Source organism: Schistocerca americana, chromosome 7 (assembly GCF_021461395.2).
Source record: "Schistocerca americana isolate TAMUIC-IGC-003095 chromosome 7, iqSchAmer2.1, whole genome shotgun sequence".
NCBI classification, from domain to species: domain Eukaryota; kingdom Metazoa; phylum Arthropoda; class Insecta; order Orthoptera; family Acrididae; genus Schistocerca; species Schistocerca americana.
Window position 1 is genome coordinate 152,708,207 of NC_060125.1, and position 23,225 is coordinate 152,731,431.

Below are 23,225 nucleotides of genomic sequence, written 5' to 3' on the forward strand. Positions count from 1 at the left end.
CATTGTATTCGATTTTTGAAGAGTCGGACAAATGCACAGTCAAAAATAATTATTATGGTTCGATTGTTCATTGGTGGAAAGTTCCACTGCTCTTCAGTGCTACGTAGCACAACGGTCCCTTCGTTGCTATGCACTCACAGTTCTTTGAACGGGCCGTAAGAACCATTGTTGCAGCATTGGTACAATACTTACAATGAATGTTTAAATTTAAGGTTAGTGTCTATGACAATGTCTGTAGTTGTATGTGTTAAGTAAGCGTTATTACTGCTTCTTTTCTAGGATATCTTAGCTCTAGACCGAAGCTCTAGAAGCGTGTTACTAAGAAGTATTGAAGCTCTAAAGAAACTTAATTTTGCAGCTCAGAACAGCATAGAAAGTGCTGAAGCGTTTCTGACAGACTAAAAACATAAATTTATGCCTTCTGGCAGACTGTCTTCTTCGTGGACCTCACGGTCTAGGAACAAAGTATGGTTATAGGATATCAATCACATTTACAACATATTTTTACGTCGCACAAAATCTACCTTAACCAGTCCAACGTTGTCTGAGAAGCCATAATAAATTGAGATTGATCAATTTGTGGTTTGAGTCAAGCATGAAAGTTCGGACAAGGATATTTTAATTCTTCTTACGGTATGTTTTAAGGGAGAAGATACGAATGCAACAAGAAGAGAGACTGTAGAAATCATTTTGGCGCATAGAGTGGAAGCGTGTGTTGGCAACAGCGACGCAGCCGTTGTGCGGGGATCGACCGGCTTAGCGGTAATGGAGAGGTTTAGGCCGTGTGCCGACACCGGATTTAGCACTCAGATGACTTTCCTCTCAACACAGTAATAAAAATTACACCGCGGGAACACTTATCACTGTATGGTAATACATTCTTTTTCCAATTCTGCTTTAAGTGTGCGACCTCATTACGGAAATAACTATGCAAAAAGTATGGCTAGGACAGTAAGTGCTTTCCTGCTCTCATTCGGCGTAATCGTTTGTTAATTATAGATTATGAACAGCATTAATTCGTTTTACATGTATTTGAGTTTGATTTATAAAGGCTTGAAAATTCCCTTCACTCACCTCTATCCTCTTGCAACGACGTAACATTCAAAGTGTGAACTTCATTAAATTAAGCAGGAGAGGCTCAATTCTTCTTCAGACCTCATACTATCATTTATTTACATATCCCCGATGCAGTGAGAGATACACTATCTCAGTTTATCAGAATATGGAACGACTATCCATTAACAATTTTCATGACGATGGAGCTCGACGAAGGATTAGTCCCCTTTGCATTAACTGTAATAATTTGTCCCCCCTGCTTTGCACGTTATGCATTATCCATACGTTCTAGTGAGGACAATATTGTGAAATACAACTTAACTTACTTCTAATTCCTACAATTACATTGCTTCCAATGTCTCTTGTATTTGAGAGCCTTCCAGTCTTCACAGTTGCGTTGTAATTACCATTGCTATAGATGATCTACTGATTGTTGTTGATCTGTTGGTTCAAATATAAAATGTAGGCTTGTTAATGTGCTTCAGAAGCCTTTGTGTAATAAATTATTGTATATCTGTATTTGTATACGAGTATACCTGACTTTCGTATGGCAAGGGCCATTTCAGATAGTTACGACAATTTAGAGACAACAGTAAAGTGTAAAATAGATTACATGATACCAGAATTATTAAGTTAATTAATTGCTCTGAGGTACTGACGCAAAGCCGTCTTTGATGTAGAATGCACGTCGTATTTTGTTGTTAATTTTACTTGTATCCTCCTTAAATGTTTCTGATATTAATGAAAAGATAATTTCTGACAGAGGTCTTCCATTGTTACAGGGACCGAGTGTTCCGGCTAAATCTCAGCAATATCAGCCACTCCAGCTGCGAGGTGAGTTCTGATTTAGGAGACTAAGTGGTTTTTTACCGAACATTGTTACATCGGATCTGCCCACATTTATACCCGTGTTAGTGCGTGGTATTGGATATTTTGTATCCCACTACGAATTAACACATAGATTCAAGACCAATGTAACTTCCCATGTTCACAACGTTATCTAAACACGATGAAACTGAGATGTTAGCCGAGTTTCAAACGAAGTCTCCTAATTTAAAAGAACACTTGCGAAAATTATAGTTAGTATGAAACATTGTGCCAGACGTTTTGAAACATTGCTTTAGGTGTTAAGTTAAATGCTCGTTATCTTTCTACCTTCGTCATCAGATAACGCTGAACAACGTAGAATCCTTAAAGCTTACTTCATGCCTTCATTCCTTCTACCTTTATTCCGACATCTGTTCTTCTGCACTACTTCTTCCTATTGTCCTTTAAATGAAGAACTTACAAATTTAAATAGCTCTAGACAGGTGACTGTAAGCCGGAAGACAGGACGCCGTTTTTGCATTCATGGCTCCGGAAAGTAAACCTAATTTGATACAGTTTCTTGGCGTTACGTTGTCAGATGTTCATATGTGTTCGTGTTACCGCGAATACTGTCAGACCGCAGTTATCCTTTAGCATTTGCTGTGGCTATACTTGGTCAGTCAGTCTAACGCAAACGCCTGGATTACTTACTCGGATCGGTGTTAACGGCATAATATCGTTTAGAGGGGCTTCACACACTATTTCTTGAAACTTTCTGATAGGTCAAATTGTGTGAAATCCAGAGATTTGAAACCAGCGCCATTCTTCTCTGAAGTAATGCTGTTACCGACTAAGCAGCCCACGTACATCTCACAACCTACCTTCACTCCTTCATTTCTACGATTGCTATTTCGGAGGGGGGGGGGGGGGGAGGGGGGAGAGAGCTGTGTTCTGCGTCTGCGATTTTTGATACGTAGGTACTGACAAAAGCCGTGTGGGCGGCTCGTGAGTATCTACAGGGTGTTTCAGAAATGACCGGTATATTTGAAACGGCAATAAAAACTAAACGAGCTGCGATAGAAATACACCGTTTGTTGCAATATGCTTGGGACAACAGTACATTTTCAGGCAGACAAACTTTCGAAATTACAGAAATTACAATTTTCAACAACAGATGGCGCTGCAGTCTGGGAAACTCTGTAGTACGATATTTTCCACATATCCACCATGCGTAGCAATAATATGGCGTAGTCTCTGGATGAAATTACCCGAAACCTTTGACAACGTGTCTGGCGGAATGGCTTCACATGCAGATGAGATGTACTGCTTCAGCTGTTCAATTGTTTCTGGGTTCTGGCGGTACACCTGGTCTTTCAAGTGTCCCCACAGAAAGAAGTCACAGGGGTTCATATCTGGCGAATAGGGAGGCCAATACACGCCGCCTCCTGTATGTTTCGGACAGCCCAAAGCAATCACACGATCATCGAAATATTCATTCAGGAAATTAAAGACGTCGGCCGTGCGATGTGGCCTGGCACCATCTTGCATAAACCACGAGGTGTTCGCAGTGTCGTCTAAGGCAGTTTGTACCGCCACAAATTCACGAAGAATGTCCAGATAGCGTGATGCAGTAATCGTTTCGGATCTGAAAAATGGGCCAATGATTCCTTTGGAAGAAATAGCGGCCCAGACCAGTACTTTTTGAGGATGCAGGGACGATGGGACTGCAACATGGGGCTTTTCGGTCCCCCATATGCGCCAGTTCTGTTTATTGACGAAGCCGTGCAGGTAAAAATAAGCTTCGTCAGTAAACCAAATGCTGCCCACATGCATATCGCCATCATCAATCCTGTGCACTATATCGTTAGCGAATGTTTCTCGTGCAGCAATGGTAGCGGCGCTGAGGGGTTGCCGCATTTGAATTTTGTATGGATAGAGGTGTAAACTCTGGCGCATGAGACGATACGTGGACGTTGGCGTCATTTGGACCGCAGCTGCAACACGGCGAACGGTAACCCGAGGCCGCTGTTGGATCACCTGCTGCACTAGCTGCGCGTTGCCCTCTGTGGTTGCCGTACGCGGTCGCCCTACCTTTCCAGCACGTTCATCCGTCACGTTCCCAGTCCGTTGAAATTTTTCAAACAGATCCTTTATTGTATCGCTTTTCGGTCCTTTGGTTACATTAAACCTCCGTTGAAAACTTTGTCTTGTTGCAACAACACTGTGTTCTAGGCGGTGGAATTCCAACACCAGAAAAATCCTCTGTTCTAAGGAATAAACCATGTTGTCTACAGCACACTTGCACGTTGTGAACAGCACACGCTTACAGCAGAAAGACGACGTACAGAATGGCGCACCCACAGACTGCGTTGTCTTCTATATCTTTCACATCACTTGCAGCGCCATCTGTTGTTGAAAATTGTAACTACTGTAATTTCGAAAGCTTGTCCGCCTGAAAATGTACTGTTGTCCCAAGCATATTGCAACAAACGGTGTATTTCTATCGCTGCTCGTTTAGTTTTTATTGCCGTTTCAAATATACCGGTCATTTTTGAAACACCCTGTAGATGGATAACTTAATAGACCAGCGCGCTTTCCGTGATAGGCAAACTTCATGGTTCAACTTTGTGGACTCGTAGGCAACACGCGGTTTTAATCTGTCAGGATATTCAAAGCGTAAACGCCGTTGCATAGCAAAGAAAAATTATTGGGCGTTACAGTACACAACAGATCAACAAGTAATAACTAAAGGAGATTCGAGTGTGACGGAATAGTTCGGCAATACCTAATACCTCGTCTCTTCTCTCTGTCACTGTTGCGACATGTGACGTCTCCCACGTTGCTCTATCAGTTGTGTCGACAGCTTGTCAGCATTGATTTCCTTGCTGTTCAAGAAACGTTGTGTTTCAGTCTTGTAAACTTTCGGCAAGTAAATTTTCAAATTTTTTTATCAAATGCCGGCCGCTGTGACGGAGCCGTTCTAGGCACTTCAGTCCGGAACTGCGCTGCTGCTACGGTCGCAAATTCGAATCCTGCCTCGGGCATGGATGTGTGTGATTTCCTTAGGTTAGTTAGGTTTAAGTAGTTCTCAGTCTAGGGGACCGATGACCGCAGATGTAAAGTCCCATAGTGCTCAGAGCCATTTGAACCATTTTTTTTTGGAACAAATATTAGATGAGTGTCATTTATAACTGCTGTAAAACATACTCCACGAGTATTAGTTTATTATGCACTGGCCGTTTTTTAAATGGCTACTTTTTGTTTATCAAGAGAATGGATATTCTTCTAAGTTTTCCGGATTGTACGGAACATCTTCTGTTCTGATGCAACAGTTCTTTGTTTTTCTAAGTGTTGTTATGCACCTGCTCCTTGTCTATCCAGAACTGTTTGCCTACGCTTGGAGAGATCACTGAAGAAGAATGTGTTCCATAGTGGAAGTAAAGCCGGGACATCATCTGCATTAAACTGTTCTCCAAAGAAAAGTCACTCACACTTCGAACTAAGAGTTAAACAACATCCTAAAGGAAACAAAGATTCTAAGAAATCACAAACCTCCCAATAAAAAAAGAAACTGAACATCTTCAAGAAATTGCAGTTTACTTGTAAGGATGACTCGAATGGCCACCACGAGTCTTTCCATTTTGATGCACCGTCTTAAAGTGACTTGGCACGATCTGCTGTTCCGGAAGACAACGATGCTGATCGTCCTTATACGCTGACAAATTTTTCGAAGATGGGAGGGGCATAGGATCAATGTTTGGTCATCTCTTTATTGGCCCTCACTGATTACCCTGGAGTACAGAAAGGTAATTATCAGGTTCAGTCAAGAGCAAACGAGAAAGATGGAAAAAAGTAAGTAAACTGTTAGTGTTTCAAACGTAATCGCCATCACTGTAAATACACAACTGACTGTTAAAACTGCTACACTAAGAAGAAAAGCAGATTATAAACGGGTATTCATTTGACAAATATATTGTACTTGAACTGACATGTAATCACATTTTCACGCAATTTGGGAGCATAGATCCTGAGAAATCAGTGCCCAGAACAACCACCTCTGGCCGTATTAACGGCCTTGATACGCCTGGGCATTGAGTCAAACAGAGCTTGGGTGGCGTGTACAGGTACAGCTGCCCATGCAGCTTCATCATTATACCACAGTTCCTCAAGACTAGTGACTGGCATATTGTGACGAGCCAGTTGCTCGACCTCCATTGACCTGACGTTTTCAATTGGTGAGAGATCTGGAGAATGTGTGGCCAAGGCAGCAGTCGAACATTTTCTGTATTCAGAAAGGCCCGTACAGGACCTGCAACATGCGGTCGTGCATTATCCTGCTGAAATGTAGGGTTTCGCAGGGATCGAATGAGCGGGTGGAGCCACGGACCGTGACACATCTGAAATGTAACGTCCACTGTTCAAAGTACCGTCAGTGCGAACAAGAGGTGACCGAGACATGTAACCAATGGCACCCCATACCATCACGCCGGGTGATACATCAGTATGGCGATGACGAATACACGCTTCGAATGTGCGTTCACCGCGATGTCGCCAAACACGGATGCGACCATCATGATGCTGTAAACAGAACCTGGATTCATCCGAAAAAATGACGTTTTGCCATTCGTGCACCCATGTTCGTCGTTGAGTGCACCATCGCAGGCGCTGTCTGTGATGCAGCGTCAAGGGTAACCGCAGCCATGGTCTCCGAGCAGATAGTCCATGCTGCTGCAAACGTCGTCGAACTGTTCGTGCAGATGGTTGTTGTCTTGCAAACGTCCCCATCTGTTGACTCAGGGATCGAGACGTGGCTGCACGATCCGTCACAGCCATGCGGATAAGATGCCTGTCATCTCGACTGTTAGTGATACGAGGTCGTTGGGATCCAGCACGGCGTTCCGTATTACCCTCCTGAACCCACCGATTCCATATTCTGCTAACAGTCATTGGATCTCGAGGAACGCGAGCAGCAATGTCGCGATACGATAAACCGCAATCGCGATAGGCTACAATCCGCTTTTCTCCTCCTTACACGAGGCATCACAACAACGTTTCACCAGGCAACGCCGGTCAGCTGCTGTTTGTGTATGGGAAAGCGGTTGGAAACCTTCCTCATGTCAGCTCGTTGTAAGTGTCACCACCGGCGCCAACCTTGTGTGAATGCTCTGAAAAGCTAATCATTTGCAAATCACAGCATCTTCTTTCTGTCGGTTAATTTTCGCGTCTGTAGCACGTCATGTTCGTGGTGTAGCAATTTTAAGGGGCAGTAGCGTACATTTCTCGCACTGTGTGACAAAACGGTCTTTGCCTCATGGAAAAATGTTTGCGGCTGCCTACGGAATCGTGACCGTGCACAGGAATGCATTTCTTCGTCCGCAGCAAACCGACGGCCACGAATGGGCACGCCACCACGTTGCCAAGGTTGCTTCGAGTACGCGACAGAAGTCTCGTCGGGAAGCCCTTACACGTCCTCCATACACATCCAATCTCTCCCCATTCCATTTCCATATTTCTGGAGACCTGAAAAAAAAGACATTTATGCCAGTCGATTTGCTCGTAACAATGTCGTGCACACTGGGTACAAACATGGTTCTGGAGGCAATAGCAGACATTTTTCCATGAAGGTATCGGAACGCCTTGTCTAGCAGTGCGACAAATGCACTAACAATTATAGCGGTTACTTTTGAAACAATAAACAGTTTACTTACTTTTTTCACCTGCCTTGTTTTCATTTGCCTGAACATAATACATCGGTGATTTCTGCAAATGAAATAAGCGAATTCTCTTAATAAACTGCGAAAATGAGTTCTGGGTTGTATTACACATAATATATTGTTCGAGTCTATTTGTACTTTGTGTTTTGACAAATGTTGTTTGTTTCATACAGAGCGTCTCTCCTAAGAGTCGTCAGGGCCATTTTCTGTGGTGTTTCGGCAGAAATATGTAATTTCGTTTCTGCAATTGTAGCCAGAAGGAGCCCAAACAGATGCTGCTTATCACGGCTTTAATGCGACACCCAGTGTCAACAGAAAGCGTCGGTTTATGTGCCTTTACAAACAAAATTATTTTTAAAACAATTTTACGTGCCCATTCAGTTGGTCGTCCCAGATTAATCTACTGCGTTATTCGTTTTATCGATACGTATTAAAAGCGGCAGTAAAGCATGTGCATAACAAATACTCTAGCAGCGACTAAGTAACCCTATTGCCTGTCCGTGTCAGTCAGCACGGGCCAGTCACTCCCGTAGTACTGGTTATTCTTCCTGTTTTTGCCCCTCTTAATACTTACCGATAGAACGAGTAATCCACTTGACTGATTTGAGTCTACTCTAAGAAATAGGCACATAAAAGTTCGATTCTTGGCCGTAACAGGCAACAAACCGACATTTCCATCTACACTGGGCGTCGCATGAAAGATATGATGAGCAGTTTTTGTTTAGCTCATTCCATTGCAAAACAGAAGTTGTAAATTGCTGAAACACCAAAGAATATGCACCTGACGGCTTTTAGGGCAGACACCCAGTATTTTTACAGCCATCTATTCCATATTACTCGAGGATTTCATGATGTTACCCTCCGTTTTGCACTTTTTTAATTTCCTTCCTTGTTAGCGATTTTTGTAAATTACTTTATAAATATATACAGGGTGGTCCATTCATAGCGACCGGCTCAAATATCTTACGAAATAAGCATCAAACGAAAAAACTACAAAGAACGAAACTCGTCTAGCTTGAAGAGGGAAACCAGGTGGCGCTATGGTAGGCCCGCTAGATAGCGCTGTCATAGGTCAAACGAATATCAACTGCGTTTTTTTTAATAGGAACCTACATTTATTATATTCGTTTAGTACGTAAATAAATATGAATGTTTTAGTTGGACCACTTTTTTCGCTTTGTGATAGATGGCGCTGTAATAGTCACAAACGTGTAAGTACATGGTGTCACCTAACATTCCGCCAGTGCGGACGGTATTTGCTTCGTGATACATTACCCGTGTTAAAATGGAACGTTTACCAATTGCGGGAAAGGTCGATATCGTGTTGATGTATAGCTATTGTGATCAAAATGCCCAACGGGCGTGTGCTATGTATGCTGCTCGGCATCCTGGATGACATCATCCAAGTGTCCGGACCATTTGCCGGATAGTTACGTTATTTAAGGAAACAAGAGGTGTTCGGCCACATGTGAAACGTCAACCACGACCGGCAACAAATGATGATGCCCAAGTACGTGTTTTAGCTGCTGTCGCGGCTAATTCGCACATCAGTAGCAGACAAATTGCACGAGAATCGGGAATCTCAAAAACGTCGGTGTTGAGAATGCTTCATCAACATCGACTGCACCCGTACCATATTTCTATGCACCAGGAATTGCACGGCGATGACTTTGAATGTCGTGTACAGTTCTGCCACTGGGCAGAAGAGAACTTACGGGACGATGACAGTTTTTTATGCACGCGTTCTATCTAGCGACGAAGCATCATTCACCAACAGCGGTAACGTAAACCGGTATAATATGCACTACTGGGCAACAGAAAATCCACTATGGCTGCGACAAGTGGAACATCAGCGTCCTTGGCGGGTTAATGTATGGTGCGGCATTATGGGAGGAAGGATAATTGGCCCCCATTTTATCGATGACAATTTAAGCAATTTGAGAGGTGCAATGTATACTGATTTCCTACGTAATGTTCTACCGATGTTACTACAAGATGTTCCACTGCATGACAGAATGGCGATGTACTTCCAACATGATGGATGTCCGGCACATAGCTCGCGTGTGGTTGAAGCGGTACTGAATAGCGTATTTCATGACAGGTGGATTGGTCGTCGAAGCACCATACCATGTCCCGCACGTTCACCGGATCTGACGTTCCCGGATTTCTTTCCGTGGGAAAAGTTGAAGGATATTTGCTATCGTGATCTACCGACAACGCCTGACAACATGCGTCAGCGCATTGTCAATGCATGTGCGCACATTTCGGAAGGCGAACTACACGCTGTTGAGAGGAATGTCGTTAGACGTATTGCCAAATGCATTGAGGTTAGCGGACATCATTTTGAGCATTTATTGCATTAATGTGGTATTTATAGGTAATCACGCTGTAACAGCATGTGTTCTCAGAAATGGTAAGTTCACAAAGGTAAATGTATCACACTGGAACAACCGAGATAAAATGTTCAAACTTACCTACGTACTGTAGTTTAATTTAAAAAAACCTACCTGTTAGCAACTGTTCGTCAAAAATGGTGAGTGATATGTTTGTTACTATTACAGCACCATCTATCACAAAGCAAAAAAAGTGGTCCAACTAAAACATTCATATTTCTTTACGTACTACACGAATATGTAATAAAAGATGGGGGTTCCTATTTTTAAAAAATGCAGTTGTTATCCGTTTGATCTACGGCAGCGCTATCTAGCGGGCCAACCATAGCTCCATCTGGTTTCCCCCTTCAAGCTAGACAAGTTTCGTTCTTTGTAGTTTTTTCGTTTGACGCTTATTTCGTGAGATATTTGGCCCGGCCACGATCAATGGACCACCCTGTATAATGTACCACAATACGTTGGAGGCCTGTATGTCTTAGGTTAGGCCATTTTAACCAATGTAGTGATAAATTATGCTCACAAATGTAAGTAATGTTCTGTAATACCCGAACCTCGTATGAAACGCATTGGTTAATTTTGAGAAGGCTACTGACCATCAGAGTCTCCACCAGCTTTAAATTAAGTTGACAGCATTCATTTAGTATGACGGCATGTTAACTATAACTGTAAAGAAACTTTAATACCACAGCCTCTTAACACGTTTCGCTGCTGTCAGATTTACCGTGACAAAGACTCTGTAAAGAGAAACGGGACACGAATTACGGTCAGGTCTAAAACAAATGCGTTCTCCGAACGCGCTGGCCGTTCCCATTGTGTATGGGTTATTACCATTACTAACGGGCTGTGCACGAAGTCGTTAAACAGAGTGGCCTCGTTAGCGGGCGGCCACACCGAGTAGTTTCGCCTCAGACGGCGCCGGTGCGCACACCTCTCAGCGCTGAAGTGCTGACGCGCTGAGCGGCGACATAATGTACGGTAAACAGAGAGCCGCCGGGATGCGGTCTACCTGTTGGCGGGAAGAGGGCGCCGCTGCTTTCCGATCCTGTAGCGCTTTATTAGCCGAAGGAACTGTTAACTGCTGCCTGGTCCTCTTTCCTTGTAATTACCTACCCCCAAGGTGAGAGTAGTGCTCCTGCGCTCTTCTGGAAGACATTTAATTTTCCCCTCGATGACCTGCGTTAGCCCTTACAAGGGGAGGAGGTAGTGAGCTGCTTCGTTCATCGCTCGAAGCAATAATTGGAAACAACGATAATGGCCGACGTAAACATGTCGTTCGTGGGTACAAATTCAGAATGTACAATGGACATCAGGGCCACAACAAGGGGTTTTGAAGCAAATTTTAATAAAGTAACAGAAAATTACATACTGTTAAAACGTGAAGCACAGTTAATGGGAAGACTTTGGTAACTACCCATTATTCTATGATTTGTAAGGCCATATTTTCACCAATGCAGGACTTGGGCGTACATACTGATAAGAATTTAAAGTGGAAGAAGGCTGTCACTGCTTAAACCATTCTATTTTGTACTTTGCGTCATAGTAAGGGTCTGAGAGAAACAAATTACTGATTTTACACACTTTTCTTATACTCATTCAATAATGCCGTCGGTATAAAGCGACATATTTTTCTATTACATTTTCGTAAAAATATGTCAGCGCACACTGTTCATTTTTGTTAATTCAAAAATGGTTCAAATGGCTCTGAGCGCTATGGGACTTAACTTCTGAGGTCATCAGTCCCCTAGAACTTAGAACTACTTAAACCTAACTAACCTAAGGACATCACACACACCCATGCCCGAGGCAGGATTTCGAACCTGCGACCGTAGCGGTCGCGCGGTTCCAGACTCTAGCGCCTAGAACCGCTCGACCACCCAGGCCGGCTTGTGTTAATTACTTAGTTTGAGATTACTAATACTAAAAACAATGTAACGCATATTTTCAATCTCTTATTTTCTGGAGATTATTGGTTTCAAATCAGGCTTTAAAACGGATGTATCGTCGAATGCAAAATGCGTACGCACATCTTAAACACAAGATAACACAGGAAACTGATTACCGTAAGTACGACAGTACAGTGTAGTGTGCGTTATCGCATAGCATTTTAAAGCTAAAGCTTAAGATGGAAAAAGTAAACAACATTGTCTTTGCTGTTTCTGTAGAAAAATAGAAAATTAAATTTCAATATGAGTTACTTTTTCAAATAACAGGAGTGAAACAGGAATGTATTCAATATTGATGTTCTGTGTTAGGTATTTTCAATGTGATAGGTACCGAACATCACTTTTATACAATATTTCAAAGAGAAACATAGGAGAAAGTGTACACCTTTGTTTCATTTTTGCGTAGAATACTGTCTTTTCATTTGGTGCTGTTGATTAATTTTTATAATACAGTAACTGGAACGAAGTTGTGTCAGTCATGAGCAGTATGCTATACAGCACTTAACAGTAAATTTTAAACCTGCGTAAAATTTTATCTCATTCATTATCCAAGACCGTGCTCGATTTTATCGAACAGCTTACAGTGTTGCTACTGCTTTCTTCGCTTATTACAGGTTTTTAAATTTTGCTGGCATTTTATTGCTGTACGTACTGCATAAACATAAGAAAAATTCCTCTTCAGTTGCACTCCACAAATACTGTATTGTATGTATTGTAGGTGTATTGTATTTCAGCTACTTTTCGAAGTGTTAACTCTGTGGCAGCTTGAAATTTACAGATAAGACATTTTTATCAAAAAACAAAGCAAAAACTCGGTTTGTGTGGGTATCGCCTATAACGACCGTCAACCGTCGATTCCTTCTATATGTTTGTAACGGATTTCGACTGTATAAAGATGTTGATGATTACAACACTAGACTGTGCGGCTGGTCCCGGCGGAGGTTCGAGTCTTCCCTCGGGCATGGGTGTGTGTGTTTGTCCTTAGGATAATTTAGGTTAAGTAGTGTGTAAGCTTAGGGACTGATGACCTTAGGAGTTAAGTCTCACAAGATTTCACACATTACAACACTAGAGCAATAAATAACCACCATTACTCTTCGTTGCAAGCGTATTGAATAATGGTACTATAAAATACGTGATCACTTACCAAACGATTTAAAACCTCTGACACACACAGCAGAGCTTTGGCGATAGACTAGATTACTCTCTGTATTCCGTAGAAGAATATAAGTTGGAGTATATGTATTGCTTCAGAAATGGATGCAACCGTCATTAAACTACATAATTGTCACCATTACAAAAACCTGGCTATAAATTGTTACTCGTTTTTAATTCGGTCATCAACAATGAGATTGGTTTGATGCAATTCTCCGGCTTCCCAGCAATGCATTTCGTTACCACATATCATCAAGGGTCTGCTTTATATCTGGGCTTCTGTGCTAATACTTCCCTGAGTCGTTGCAAAGTGCCATCGTTATTTACTACGTCACACATACAGAGCTTGTGATTTTCATAAACCTTGTTCTGATCCCAAGATTTATTCTTTATGTTACCCTGTGTATTTTTGCGTTTAGCTTCTTCGTGTTTCCCTACCTCTGCGATAGCAAAATATGCCAGTCTCATCAACCTCCGCCATGCGCCGTAAGGTGTATCACGAAGTATGCATGTAGATGTAGATGTAGATCCAGAAGGGTCTTTACTGCAAGTGCAATACTTAGCCATCCACAATTTTCACCTGTTGCGTACACCTCTACATTGCCGGCCGCGGTGGCCGAGCGGCTCTAGGCGCTTTAGTCCGGAACCGCGCGATTGCTACGGTCGCAGGTTCGAATCCTGCCTCGGGCATGGATGTGCGTGATGTCCTTAGGTTAGTTAGGTTTAAGTAGTTCTAAGTTCTAGGGGACTGATGACCTCAGATGTTAAGTCCCATAGTGCTCAGAACCATTTGAACCATTTTTTGAACACCTCTATACTACTTTTCCTTCATGTAAACACGAACATACGTTGGTAAGTAATGAGTTGAAAATTTCGTGTAACGATAATAAGTTGAATGAAGTGGAAAGGATTGTTGTCTTCTTCTTTTGTTTCTACATCTACATCGATATTCCGCAAGCCACAGTACGGTGCGTGGCGAAGAGTACCTTGTACCACTACTTGTCATTTCCCCTACAGTTCCACTCGCTAATAGGGCGAGGGAAAAACGAATGACCGTCCGCATCCGCATGAACCCTAATTTCTCGTATCCTTTCTCCGTGGTCCTTACGCGCGATGTTTGTTACGGCAGTAGAATCGTTCGACAGTCAACTGCAAATGCGCGTTTTCTAAATTTTGTCAATAGTGTTTTTCGAAAAGAACGTCGAGACGAGACTCTGCCAGCAACGCATGTCCGGACTCCAGCTACCTTTTCTTGTTGTAGTCCTTCAGGAAGGATCTGTGTCCAAACTTCTTGACACACATTGTCCTGAGTCCATCTCGCCACCACTCGTAATGCCGTCATTGCGCTTCAAGAAATTGTTTGGGCAATGGTGCTCCCATGTCCTTCCTGAGAATTATTCGACCTTTCTTGAAGTCCTGACCATCCTCGTGCACGTCCCCTGAGCATGTTGTGTTGCGACCTCCATGTAGAAAGACCCTCTTATGTTAGAACAACCTGATAGCCACTCTCACACGTTCAACTGTAGGAATGAGTTTTCTGTACTGAAAATTCTATAAACATGCTCCCATAAGGAAGATGTTTTAATCAACATATCCCACAGGCATTAAATACTTCAGTATCAGTTCGATAGTGTTCGGCGAATGCGATAATGCTTTAACACTTTCTGTCTGCGTCATGTATAAACAATCCGACAAGTTTTCGCCGATTTGGTTTAGGACTGTGCGGTGTTGCTACATTGTCACCAATCGTGCCATAATTTTTACTTATAGATATTATATCTTCTTCCAGTTACAATATGTTGATTTCCATTCGCTTGGAGATGCAGATTTCTACAGCGTGAGAAGGAAAATATAAGACTAGCCTGCATATTAAAATTTTTTGTCAAGTGAATTGCTAAAAGTAGGTGTTCTTGAATCAATTTCTTATGCTTATTCTAGAAATAACTACCGTTTTTACCTATCAGGTCAGATTTTTACAGAAAATAAGAAGTTATATTTTGACAATTTTCTCTTCTGAGCGCACAAATATATTCAAACACCGAAGCATGACTCACGCCCGGTACTCACAGCTTTACTTCTGCCAGTACCTCGTCTCCTACCTTCCAAACTTTACAGAGTGAGTCGTGCTTCGGTAGCTCAGTTGGTAGAGCACTTGCCCACGAAAGGCAAAGGTCCCGAGTTCGAGTCTCGGTCGGGCAAACAGTTTTAATCTGCCAGGAAGTTTAGTCCGCCTTTCGCCGCGGAGCAGCTCGGACTTGTTTACGTCTCGGCTGCGAACGGTCGCGGAAGTAGCGGTGTTTACACCGTCGTCACTCGCGTGTGTTACTGTTTAAATCGAACGCAATGGCACACAATTTCCGAAAAACCACGATACAGTTCACGTTCTGTAACGAGTATGCAAGACCGAAGGCTTTCGAAATCGAACGTTTCTTGAGGGATGAAGTGCATCTTAATTACATGGAGATTATTGGAATTCATTTATCAATCGTGAGCAGTACTCTTTACGTAAAGATGATTGACGACGCAGCATGTGATAGGATCATTGAAGCCGCCAAACGAGGATTCCAGTTCCGACACTCCGATGGTCATATTGGCGAAGTTTTAGTCGCTCATTCGGGCCTGGGCGTGCGTACGATTCGAATCTTCGAGCTGCCTTTCGAGGTACCCGAATCATTGGTCACTGAATCACTCCAGCCATATGGCAGAGTTATTAGTCATACGGCCGAACGCTGGGCAAGTTTTAGCACGTATCCAGTTCTCAATGGTGTCCGACAGGTGCGAATTGCCCTTACAAAACATGTGCCATCGTACATAAACATCGGCGGCTGTAGAGCTATTGTCATCTATGATGGACAGCCCAGGACATGCTCCGGGTGTGGTGGTGAAGGACATCTTCGATCAGCGTGTATGCAGAGGAGACTCGTGCAACTCCCCAGCGGAGACTTCCAGAATCCGACCACACCGACGTCACTGCCGATGACTTACGTGACGGCACTTCGCGGGGAGGTGACGCCGAGGTCGGAGCGCACCATCGAACCGACGCCGCAGTTGATTGAGGCGCCTTCGGACGCCACTGAAGAAGGAATGGCTCCGACCAACTTCCAATCTCAGACACTACAGGTGGCGCAGGAAGAGGATGAGAGCATCACAATAGGCATGGAAGCTGAAGTGGAACGGCCCCAGGGGATTGTGGCGGCGGCGGGAACGCAGGAGATGCAAGATGCGCCAACGCCAGAGGCCGAGGTTAGGGCCCGCAAACAACGCTCGCCAAAGCGCCGCAAGAAGCGCCGACTAAACTCTGCGGAGACGCTCCCTTCTCTTCTAGGGAGCCCAGACGAGTCTAACACTATGGACCTGTCTGACATAGAACCACAAGCTTCGGATGTCGCAGATCATATGAATTCGGACAGTGAAATGATGTCATATCGTTCAGACGACGCATCCGCTCAGGGGCCTGCTACCCCTTCGGCGGTGGAGTCTACAGCTGCGAAAGAACAACAGATGTCACACATCAATGCCGCACAGGAAAATTTGGAGCACACCAATAGTATCAGCTGGTATGAGCAGGACGACGACATCACCGATGCGAACCGTTCTATTGGTGGGGCCTTGCATCCGTCCGCATCTGAAGAAACCTAATGCCGCAGGGACACGTTCCTCGGGCGACCCTCGGCGGATGTGCAAAGGGACTATCGACACGGTGAAACTTTGTCATTTTAACATCATGTGGAGATGACAGCTACTCGACCCCAGGCATACAGAATAGGGACAGTGAATGTAAATACCATTAGATCGCCCGTGAAACAGCAGTTGTTTAGGGACATGATATACGCGTCGAATGTGGATATACTGATGGTGCAGGAAATTTACATTCCTGAGTTCCAGGAAGTACATGGATACATCTCCTACACCTCGCCGCACTCGATCAACGACAGTGGAACGGCGATATTGGTCCGGGACGGGATTCCGGTCCGAGACCTGGCTTATCTACCTTCGGCACGAGGACTGGCGATAACTGTTAATGGAATTCGCATTCTCAATGTTTATGCCCCTTCCGGCACAGACAACAGACGGGCGCGTGCGAGATATTATTCGGAAGAGATTGTGCCCTTATTTACCGGCAGATTCGATCATTTCATTATAGGTGGTGACTTCAATTGTGTTTTAGCCCAAAAAGACCAGACACCACATTACAATACCTGTCGTGAATTGCATGTGCTATGCCGGGATCTGGAGTTAAGCGACACCTGGGACATGATTCATAGGAACCGTGAGGGATATACTTTTTTTACCAGTCACTCGGCGAGCAGACTCGATCGAATATATGTTTCGGTTGGCCTACAGGATAAGGTGGTCGACGCGGAACGATGGCCTGCGGCATTTACTGATCATCTGGCTTACATTTGTACCATGTCACTCCCTAGGCAAAGTGTGTGGAGAAGCCGCGGGACATGGAAGCTCAATTCGTCCCTCTTGGCGGACACCGAATGTCGTCAGAGAGTCGAGGAGGTATGGACCACATGTCAACGCCGTCTACCAACGTATACCTCCGTGCTTCAATGGTGGCTCGAGTGCACTAAGCCGGCAATAAGAAGAGCTCTAATACAGTATGGTCGGGATAAGGCGAGATGGCAGAGAGACACACTTGATTATTATTACACCATGCTTCGTGAGCTGTCCTTCCAGGTGCCGTCTGCAGAACACCATGCGGAAGTTCATCGTGTCAAGGCACAAATCCTATCGATCACGCGACGGCGGCTGGGTGGCATCCCAATACGGGCAAGATGTCTCGACACCATCACTGGGGAACGTACCTCGATGCACCATGTGTCGCGGGAACATAAGCGTTACCGCCGGGCATTGGTAACAGTGCTCCACGGTTTAGATGGCCGTCAACTGACAACACAACAGGACATTGCAAATGAATTTTTAGAGCATTTCCGCCATCTCTATGCCGGTACACCGACGGACCGTCAGGTAGGGGAAGAGATACTGCAACATCTGCAAACGACACTGACAGAGACGGATAAGGCAGCGCTTATGGAGCCACTCACAGAAGACGATATAAAGGTGGCACTCACAAAAGGAGCGGCCCATAAATCACCGGGGCCAGATGGGATTACGCTAGAGTTTTATCGAGAATTCGTGGACATGATGATGCCACAGTTGGTGTCGATGTACAATGAGGCGATGAGTCCGAACATGCGCCTACCGTCGGATTTTGTGACGGGCTTTCTTCTTCCCATCCCGAAGATGGCGGGGAGTCGTAGTGTTACTCAATATCGGCCTCTCACTATGCTAAACACCGATTATAAAATTTTTGCACGGCTACTAGCGTCTCGTCTCAGGCTGGCGATATCCAGGACAATATCCCCTGATCAGGCTTGCCTAGGGGTGCGAAGCAACATCTCCTCGGCGTTAAGTGAATACCGTGACGTTATCGCCCTTGCGGAAACTTGTAAAATGCGAGCAGCGATGATATCTGTGGACTTCGACCGTGCGTTCGACAGGATAAACCATGACTTCTTGGCGTCAGTCATGAGCCGAATGGAGATTCCACCTGTTTTCATCTCCATCATTATGAGGCTAATACGAGGGGCTTCATCGAAGGTGATTGTAAACGGTCGGGAAGCGGGCTCGGTTCCTATTAACAGCTCCGTCCGACAAGGGTGCCCACTCTCCATGATGCTGTATGCGATAGCGCTTGAGCCGCTGATGTGTGTTATGAGGCGCTCACTTACTGGGATAGCGCTTAATGAGAACTCTTTCGTTTGTCGCGCATATGCGGACGACCTGATCCTTCTTGTCCGATCAGGTCATGAAGTGCATCAGGCTGTTGAATATCTAGACTCTTACGGGACGGCAGCAGGCAGTGTCATTAACATGACGAAATCCAAAATTATGCACATTGGACGGGGTCTGGAAGACATACCGGGACCGTTTCAGACGGTGGAATCGCTGAGATGTCTGGGGATCACATTTACCCGCTCACTACGGCGGTCAGCGGCGGCGAGTTCTCGGCGGCTTCTGCAAAATGTTCGTCTGGCGATACGGAACAACTCACTGCGAGCCTTTGACACGATCCAGCGTGTGGCATACACTAACGTTCACATAGCGTCACGACTGCCCCATTTAGCGCAGATCCTACCAATACCGAAGGGTATTGCAGACCGCCTCATGGCTGCCTTTGGTTACTATGTTAGTACTGGGATGTTGTTTAAGATCACATATGACACGTTAACGCTACACTTCCGGGACGGTGGCCTCAACCTCAAAAACGTGCGAAACAAAGCTCTGGCGCTTTACATGCGAGCGATGATACGAAATTGGCAACAACGAAAGCACACCATTACGTCAGCTCTGATAGAAGTACTTGTTCCGCCTTCGTACGAACCCCCTATTGCGGTGGGCAATATTTCGCCTTCTCTTGCACACATTGCCTCATTTCTGGTTGATTACAGTTATGTTCGTCTGAAAGTACCTTCGACGAGACTACCCACGACTCGGGAGATCTATAGGTGCTTGATGGATCACCATGCCCGCAACGTAATGGAATTCAAATACCCGTCGAGAACGTGGAACCACATTTGGTGTGCAGTGCATACTCCATTACTGTCAACAGCAGCGAGATCGATGTGGTACATTCTTATAAACCGTAAACTTGTGACCAGGAGTCGATTACATACAATTCATATGGTCGATTCTCCTCTTTGCACAAACTGTGGCCTGTTAGCAACGGAAGAACATGGTTTAGTGTGTGGCGCAGCGAGGGACGTCTGGATGCTAACGCGTCGAATATTGGCCTTCCTTCGGCGCACTAACTACACAGAAATTACATCGGATGTACTTTTTCTACCGGACAAGACCTTTTTTCCCAAACAAAAGACGTATGCGGTCAATTGGATCGCTGGACATGCGACGAAATATTTGTATTCGTACGATATTAAGTCCGTGATGGATTATTGGATATATTTACAAGAACAACACGAGCTCATACGGAGTCATACGAAATACAGGACTTACTTTTCCAATTTTTTAGGAAGTGTTTTTCACAATCCGCCCGACAGCTGGGGTGTCCCAGAACTGAGAAGACTCCTGCAGCAGAACGACTAGAGACAATACTGCGCGGTTCAGTTATATTGGCATACAGCACACTGAGAAGACAACGGGCCCCTACATGGTCGACGCAGGAGAAATACATGAATATATGCCGCCCACAAAGGCAGAAATGGTCAAGATTATATGGCTGTCTGCCAGATTTATGATGCGACACCGCGTGCTGCAGGGATTGTGATGCAGATGATAACTTCATTTTCACTCCCGCCCGTGACTAGGATTGTCATTTACTTTCTTCATGTTACACAAAAAAAAAGGGCGGCCTTTACGTTGATTTTCTGGTTTCCAAATTGTTTTTGCTTTGTTTTTGCTGTTTCGATCCTTTTCTTATCCCTAAGATAGTACAATTGTACGAATAAAGATTGTTTGTTTACCTTGCCTTCCTGCTCAAAAAAAAAAAAAAAAGATAAAAACATCCGCTTGGAATACGGATTTTTATTTTTTATTTTCACTTTCATTTAAGTTGAAAAAAAAAAGAAGGTGGATAGAGCGTCTGCCGTGTAAGCAGGAGATCAATAAAAAAAAAAAAAAAAATGGTTAGGGTGACCACTCATCATAAAGCGGGAAATCCGGGCTCGATTCCTGATCTGACACACATTTTCATGTGTCTCCTATTGGTTTTTCTATATCAAAACCCATTTAAAAAATAAAATATATTTTTTAAAAACTCGTCAGAACTTTCCTAATTTGTTTCTTGACTAGCTTGTATAAAATCAGGAAGTCAACAGTATTACATAAATTTTTAAACATTCTCTTCTTTCACTTCCGTGCAGATCCTTGTATTTGACGACTACCCTCTTCTGCATCCAACAGTGGTTGGAAAACATAGCAGCTGCCCAGTGCCGCTGGTACCTCCTCTCAATACCTCGGTGAAAACGTTCACTCTGCTCTTCAATATAATGTCCCAAATTCCTGGAATGTAGTCGACATGTGAGTGTCGAAAGTGGACTTTCACACTCATTTAACAACCCATCTTCTTGAAATTTTGCAACTCCATAGCACGCTCTCAGTAACTGACCGGAAGGCGGTCATGCACCTTCCTCTCTTTTCTTCATTGTCTTCTCAGGATCTTCATCCTTCGTCAGTTTCTTTACTAAAAAAAAAAAAAACAAAAAAAAAAACCTCGATGCAGGTTCCATCCCTTCTTTTGTCCACAATCTTAACCAGGTTTCATTTTAAAATAAGCATGGTAAGCTTTTCACACAAAGTCTGTTTAGCCAAAATGTAATACAAAATATTTAGATTCTTCACACAGGTGTCTCTTGACATAGTAGTAACTATCAACAGTAGGAGAGGTGTTTTATTAATACTGTCTTAAGTATACATTAAAAGCAACGGTAGTAACATTAAGAGCGCAACGGGAATTCCACTGTTAAATGCAGAGGAGAGAGCAGATACGTGGAAAGAATAGATTGGAAGCCTCTATGAGGGTGAAGATTTGTCTGATGTGATAGAAGAAGAAACAGGAGTCGATTTAGAAGAGATAGGGGATCCAGTATTAGAATCGGAATTTAAAAGAGCTTTGGAAGGGATAGATAACATTCCATCTGAATTTGTAAAACCATTGGGGGAAGTGGCAACAAAACGACTATTCACGTTGGCGTGTAGAATACATGAGTCTGGCGATATACCATCTGACTTTCGGAAAAGCATCATCCACACAATTCCGAAGACGGCAAGGGCTGACAAGTGCGAGAATTATCGCACAATCAGCTTAACAGCTAATGCATCGAAGCTGCTTACAAGAATAATATACAGAAGAATGGAAAAGAAAATTGAGAATGCGCTAGGTGACGATCAGTTTGGCTTTAGGAAAAGTAAACGGACGAGAGAGGCAATTCTGACGTTACGGCTAATAATGGAAGCAAGGCTAAAGAAAAATCAAGACACTTTCATAGGATTTGTCGACCTGGAAAAAGCGTTCGACAATATAAAATGGTGCAAGCTGTTCGAGATTCTGAAAAAAAGTAGGGGTAAGCTATAGGGAGAGACGGGTCATATACAATATGTACAACAACCAAGAGGGAATAATAAGAATGGACGATCAAGAACGAAGTGCTCGTATTAAGAAGGGTGTAAGACAAGGCTGTAGCCTTTCGCCCCTACTCTTCAATCTGTACATCGAGGAAGCAATGATGGAAATAAAAGAAAGGTTCAGGAGTGGAACTAAAATACAAGGTGAAAGGATATCAATGATACGATTCGCTGATGACATTGCTATCTTGAGTGAAAGTGAAGAAGAATTAAATGATCTGCTGAACGTAATGAACAGTCTAATGAGTACATAGTATGGTTTTAGAATAAATCGGTGAAGACGAAGGTAATGAGAAGTAGTAGAAATGAGAACAGCGAGAAACTTAACATCAGGATTGATGGTCACGAAGTCAATGAAGTTAAGGAATTCTGCTACCTAGGCAGTAAAATAACCAATGACGGACGGAGCAAGGAGGACATCACAAGCAGACTCGCTATGGCAAAAAAGGCATTTCTGGCCAAGAGAAGTCTACTAATACCAAATACCGGCCTTAATTTGAGGAAGAAATTTCTGAGGATGTACGTCTGGAGTACAGCATTGTATGGTAGTGAAACATGGACTGTGGGAAAACCGGAACAGAAGAGAATCGATGCATTTGAGATGTGGTGCTATAGACGAATGTTGAAAATTAGGTGGACTGATGAGGTAAGGAATGAGGAGGTTCTACGCAGAATCGGAGAGGAAAGGAATATGTGGAAAACACTGATAAGGAGAAGGGACAGGATGAGAGGACATCTGCTAAGACATGAGGGAATGACTTCCATGGTACTAGAGGGAGCTGTAAAGGGCAAAAACTATAGAGGAAGACAGAGATTGGAATACGTCAAGCAAATAATTGAGGACGTAGGTTGCAAGTGCTACTCTGAGATGAAGAGGTTAGCACAGGAAAGGAATTCGTGGCGGGCCGCATCGAACGACTCAGTAGACTGATGACCAAAAAAAAAAAAATATACAGAATAATCACAATATAGCACTGGTAATCGAAGCATGTGAGACAAGCAACATT

The 23,225-nt window shown here is 43.8% G+C and overlaps 1 protein-coding gene and 1 non-coding gene across 2 annotated transcripts in view; both read left to right on the forward strand.

The window, feature by feature from the left end:
* The window catches only part of LOC124622010 (semaphorin-2A-like), a 766,524-nt gene that overhangs the window by 584,139 nt on the left and 159,160 nt on the right, over positions 1–23,225 (forward strand). Inside the window, exon 3 of the mRNA XM_047147562.1 lies at positions 1,839–1,890. Within this exon, the coding sequence (XP_047003518.1) occupies positions 1,839–1,890 (52 nt within the window). The remainder of the gene's footprint in view (positions 1–1,838; positions 1,891–23,225) is intronic.
* Positions 15,193–15,267, forward strand: Trnas-cga. The gene has a single exon. It is a non-coding gene; the product is annotated as a tRNA-Ser (tRNA).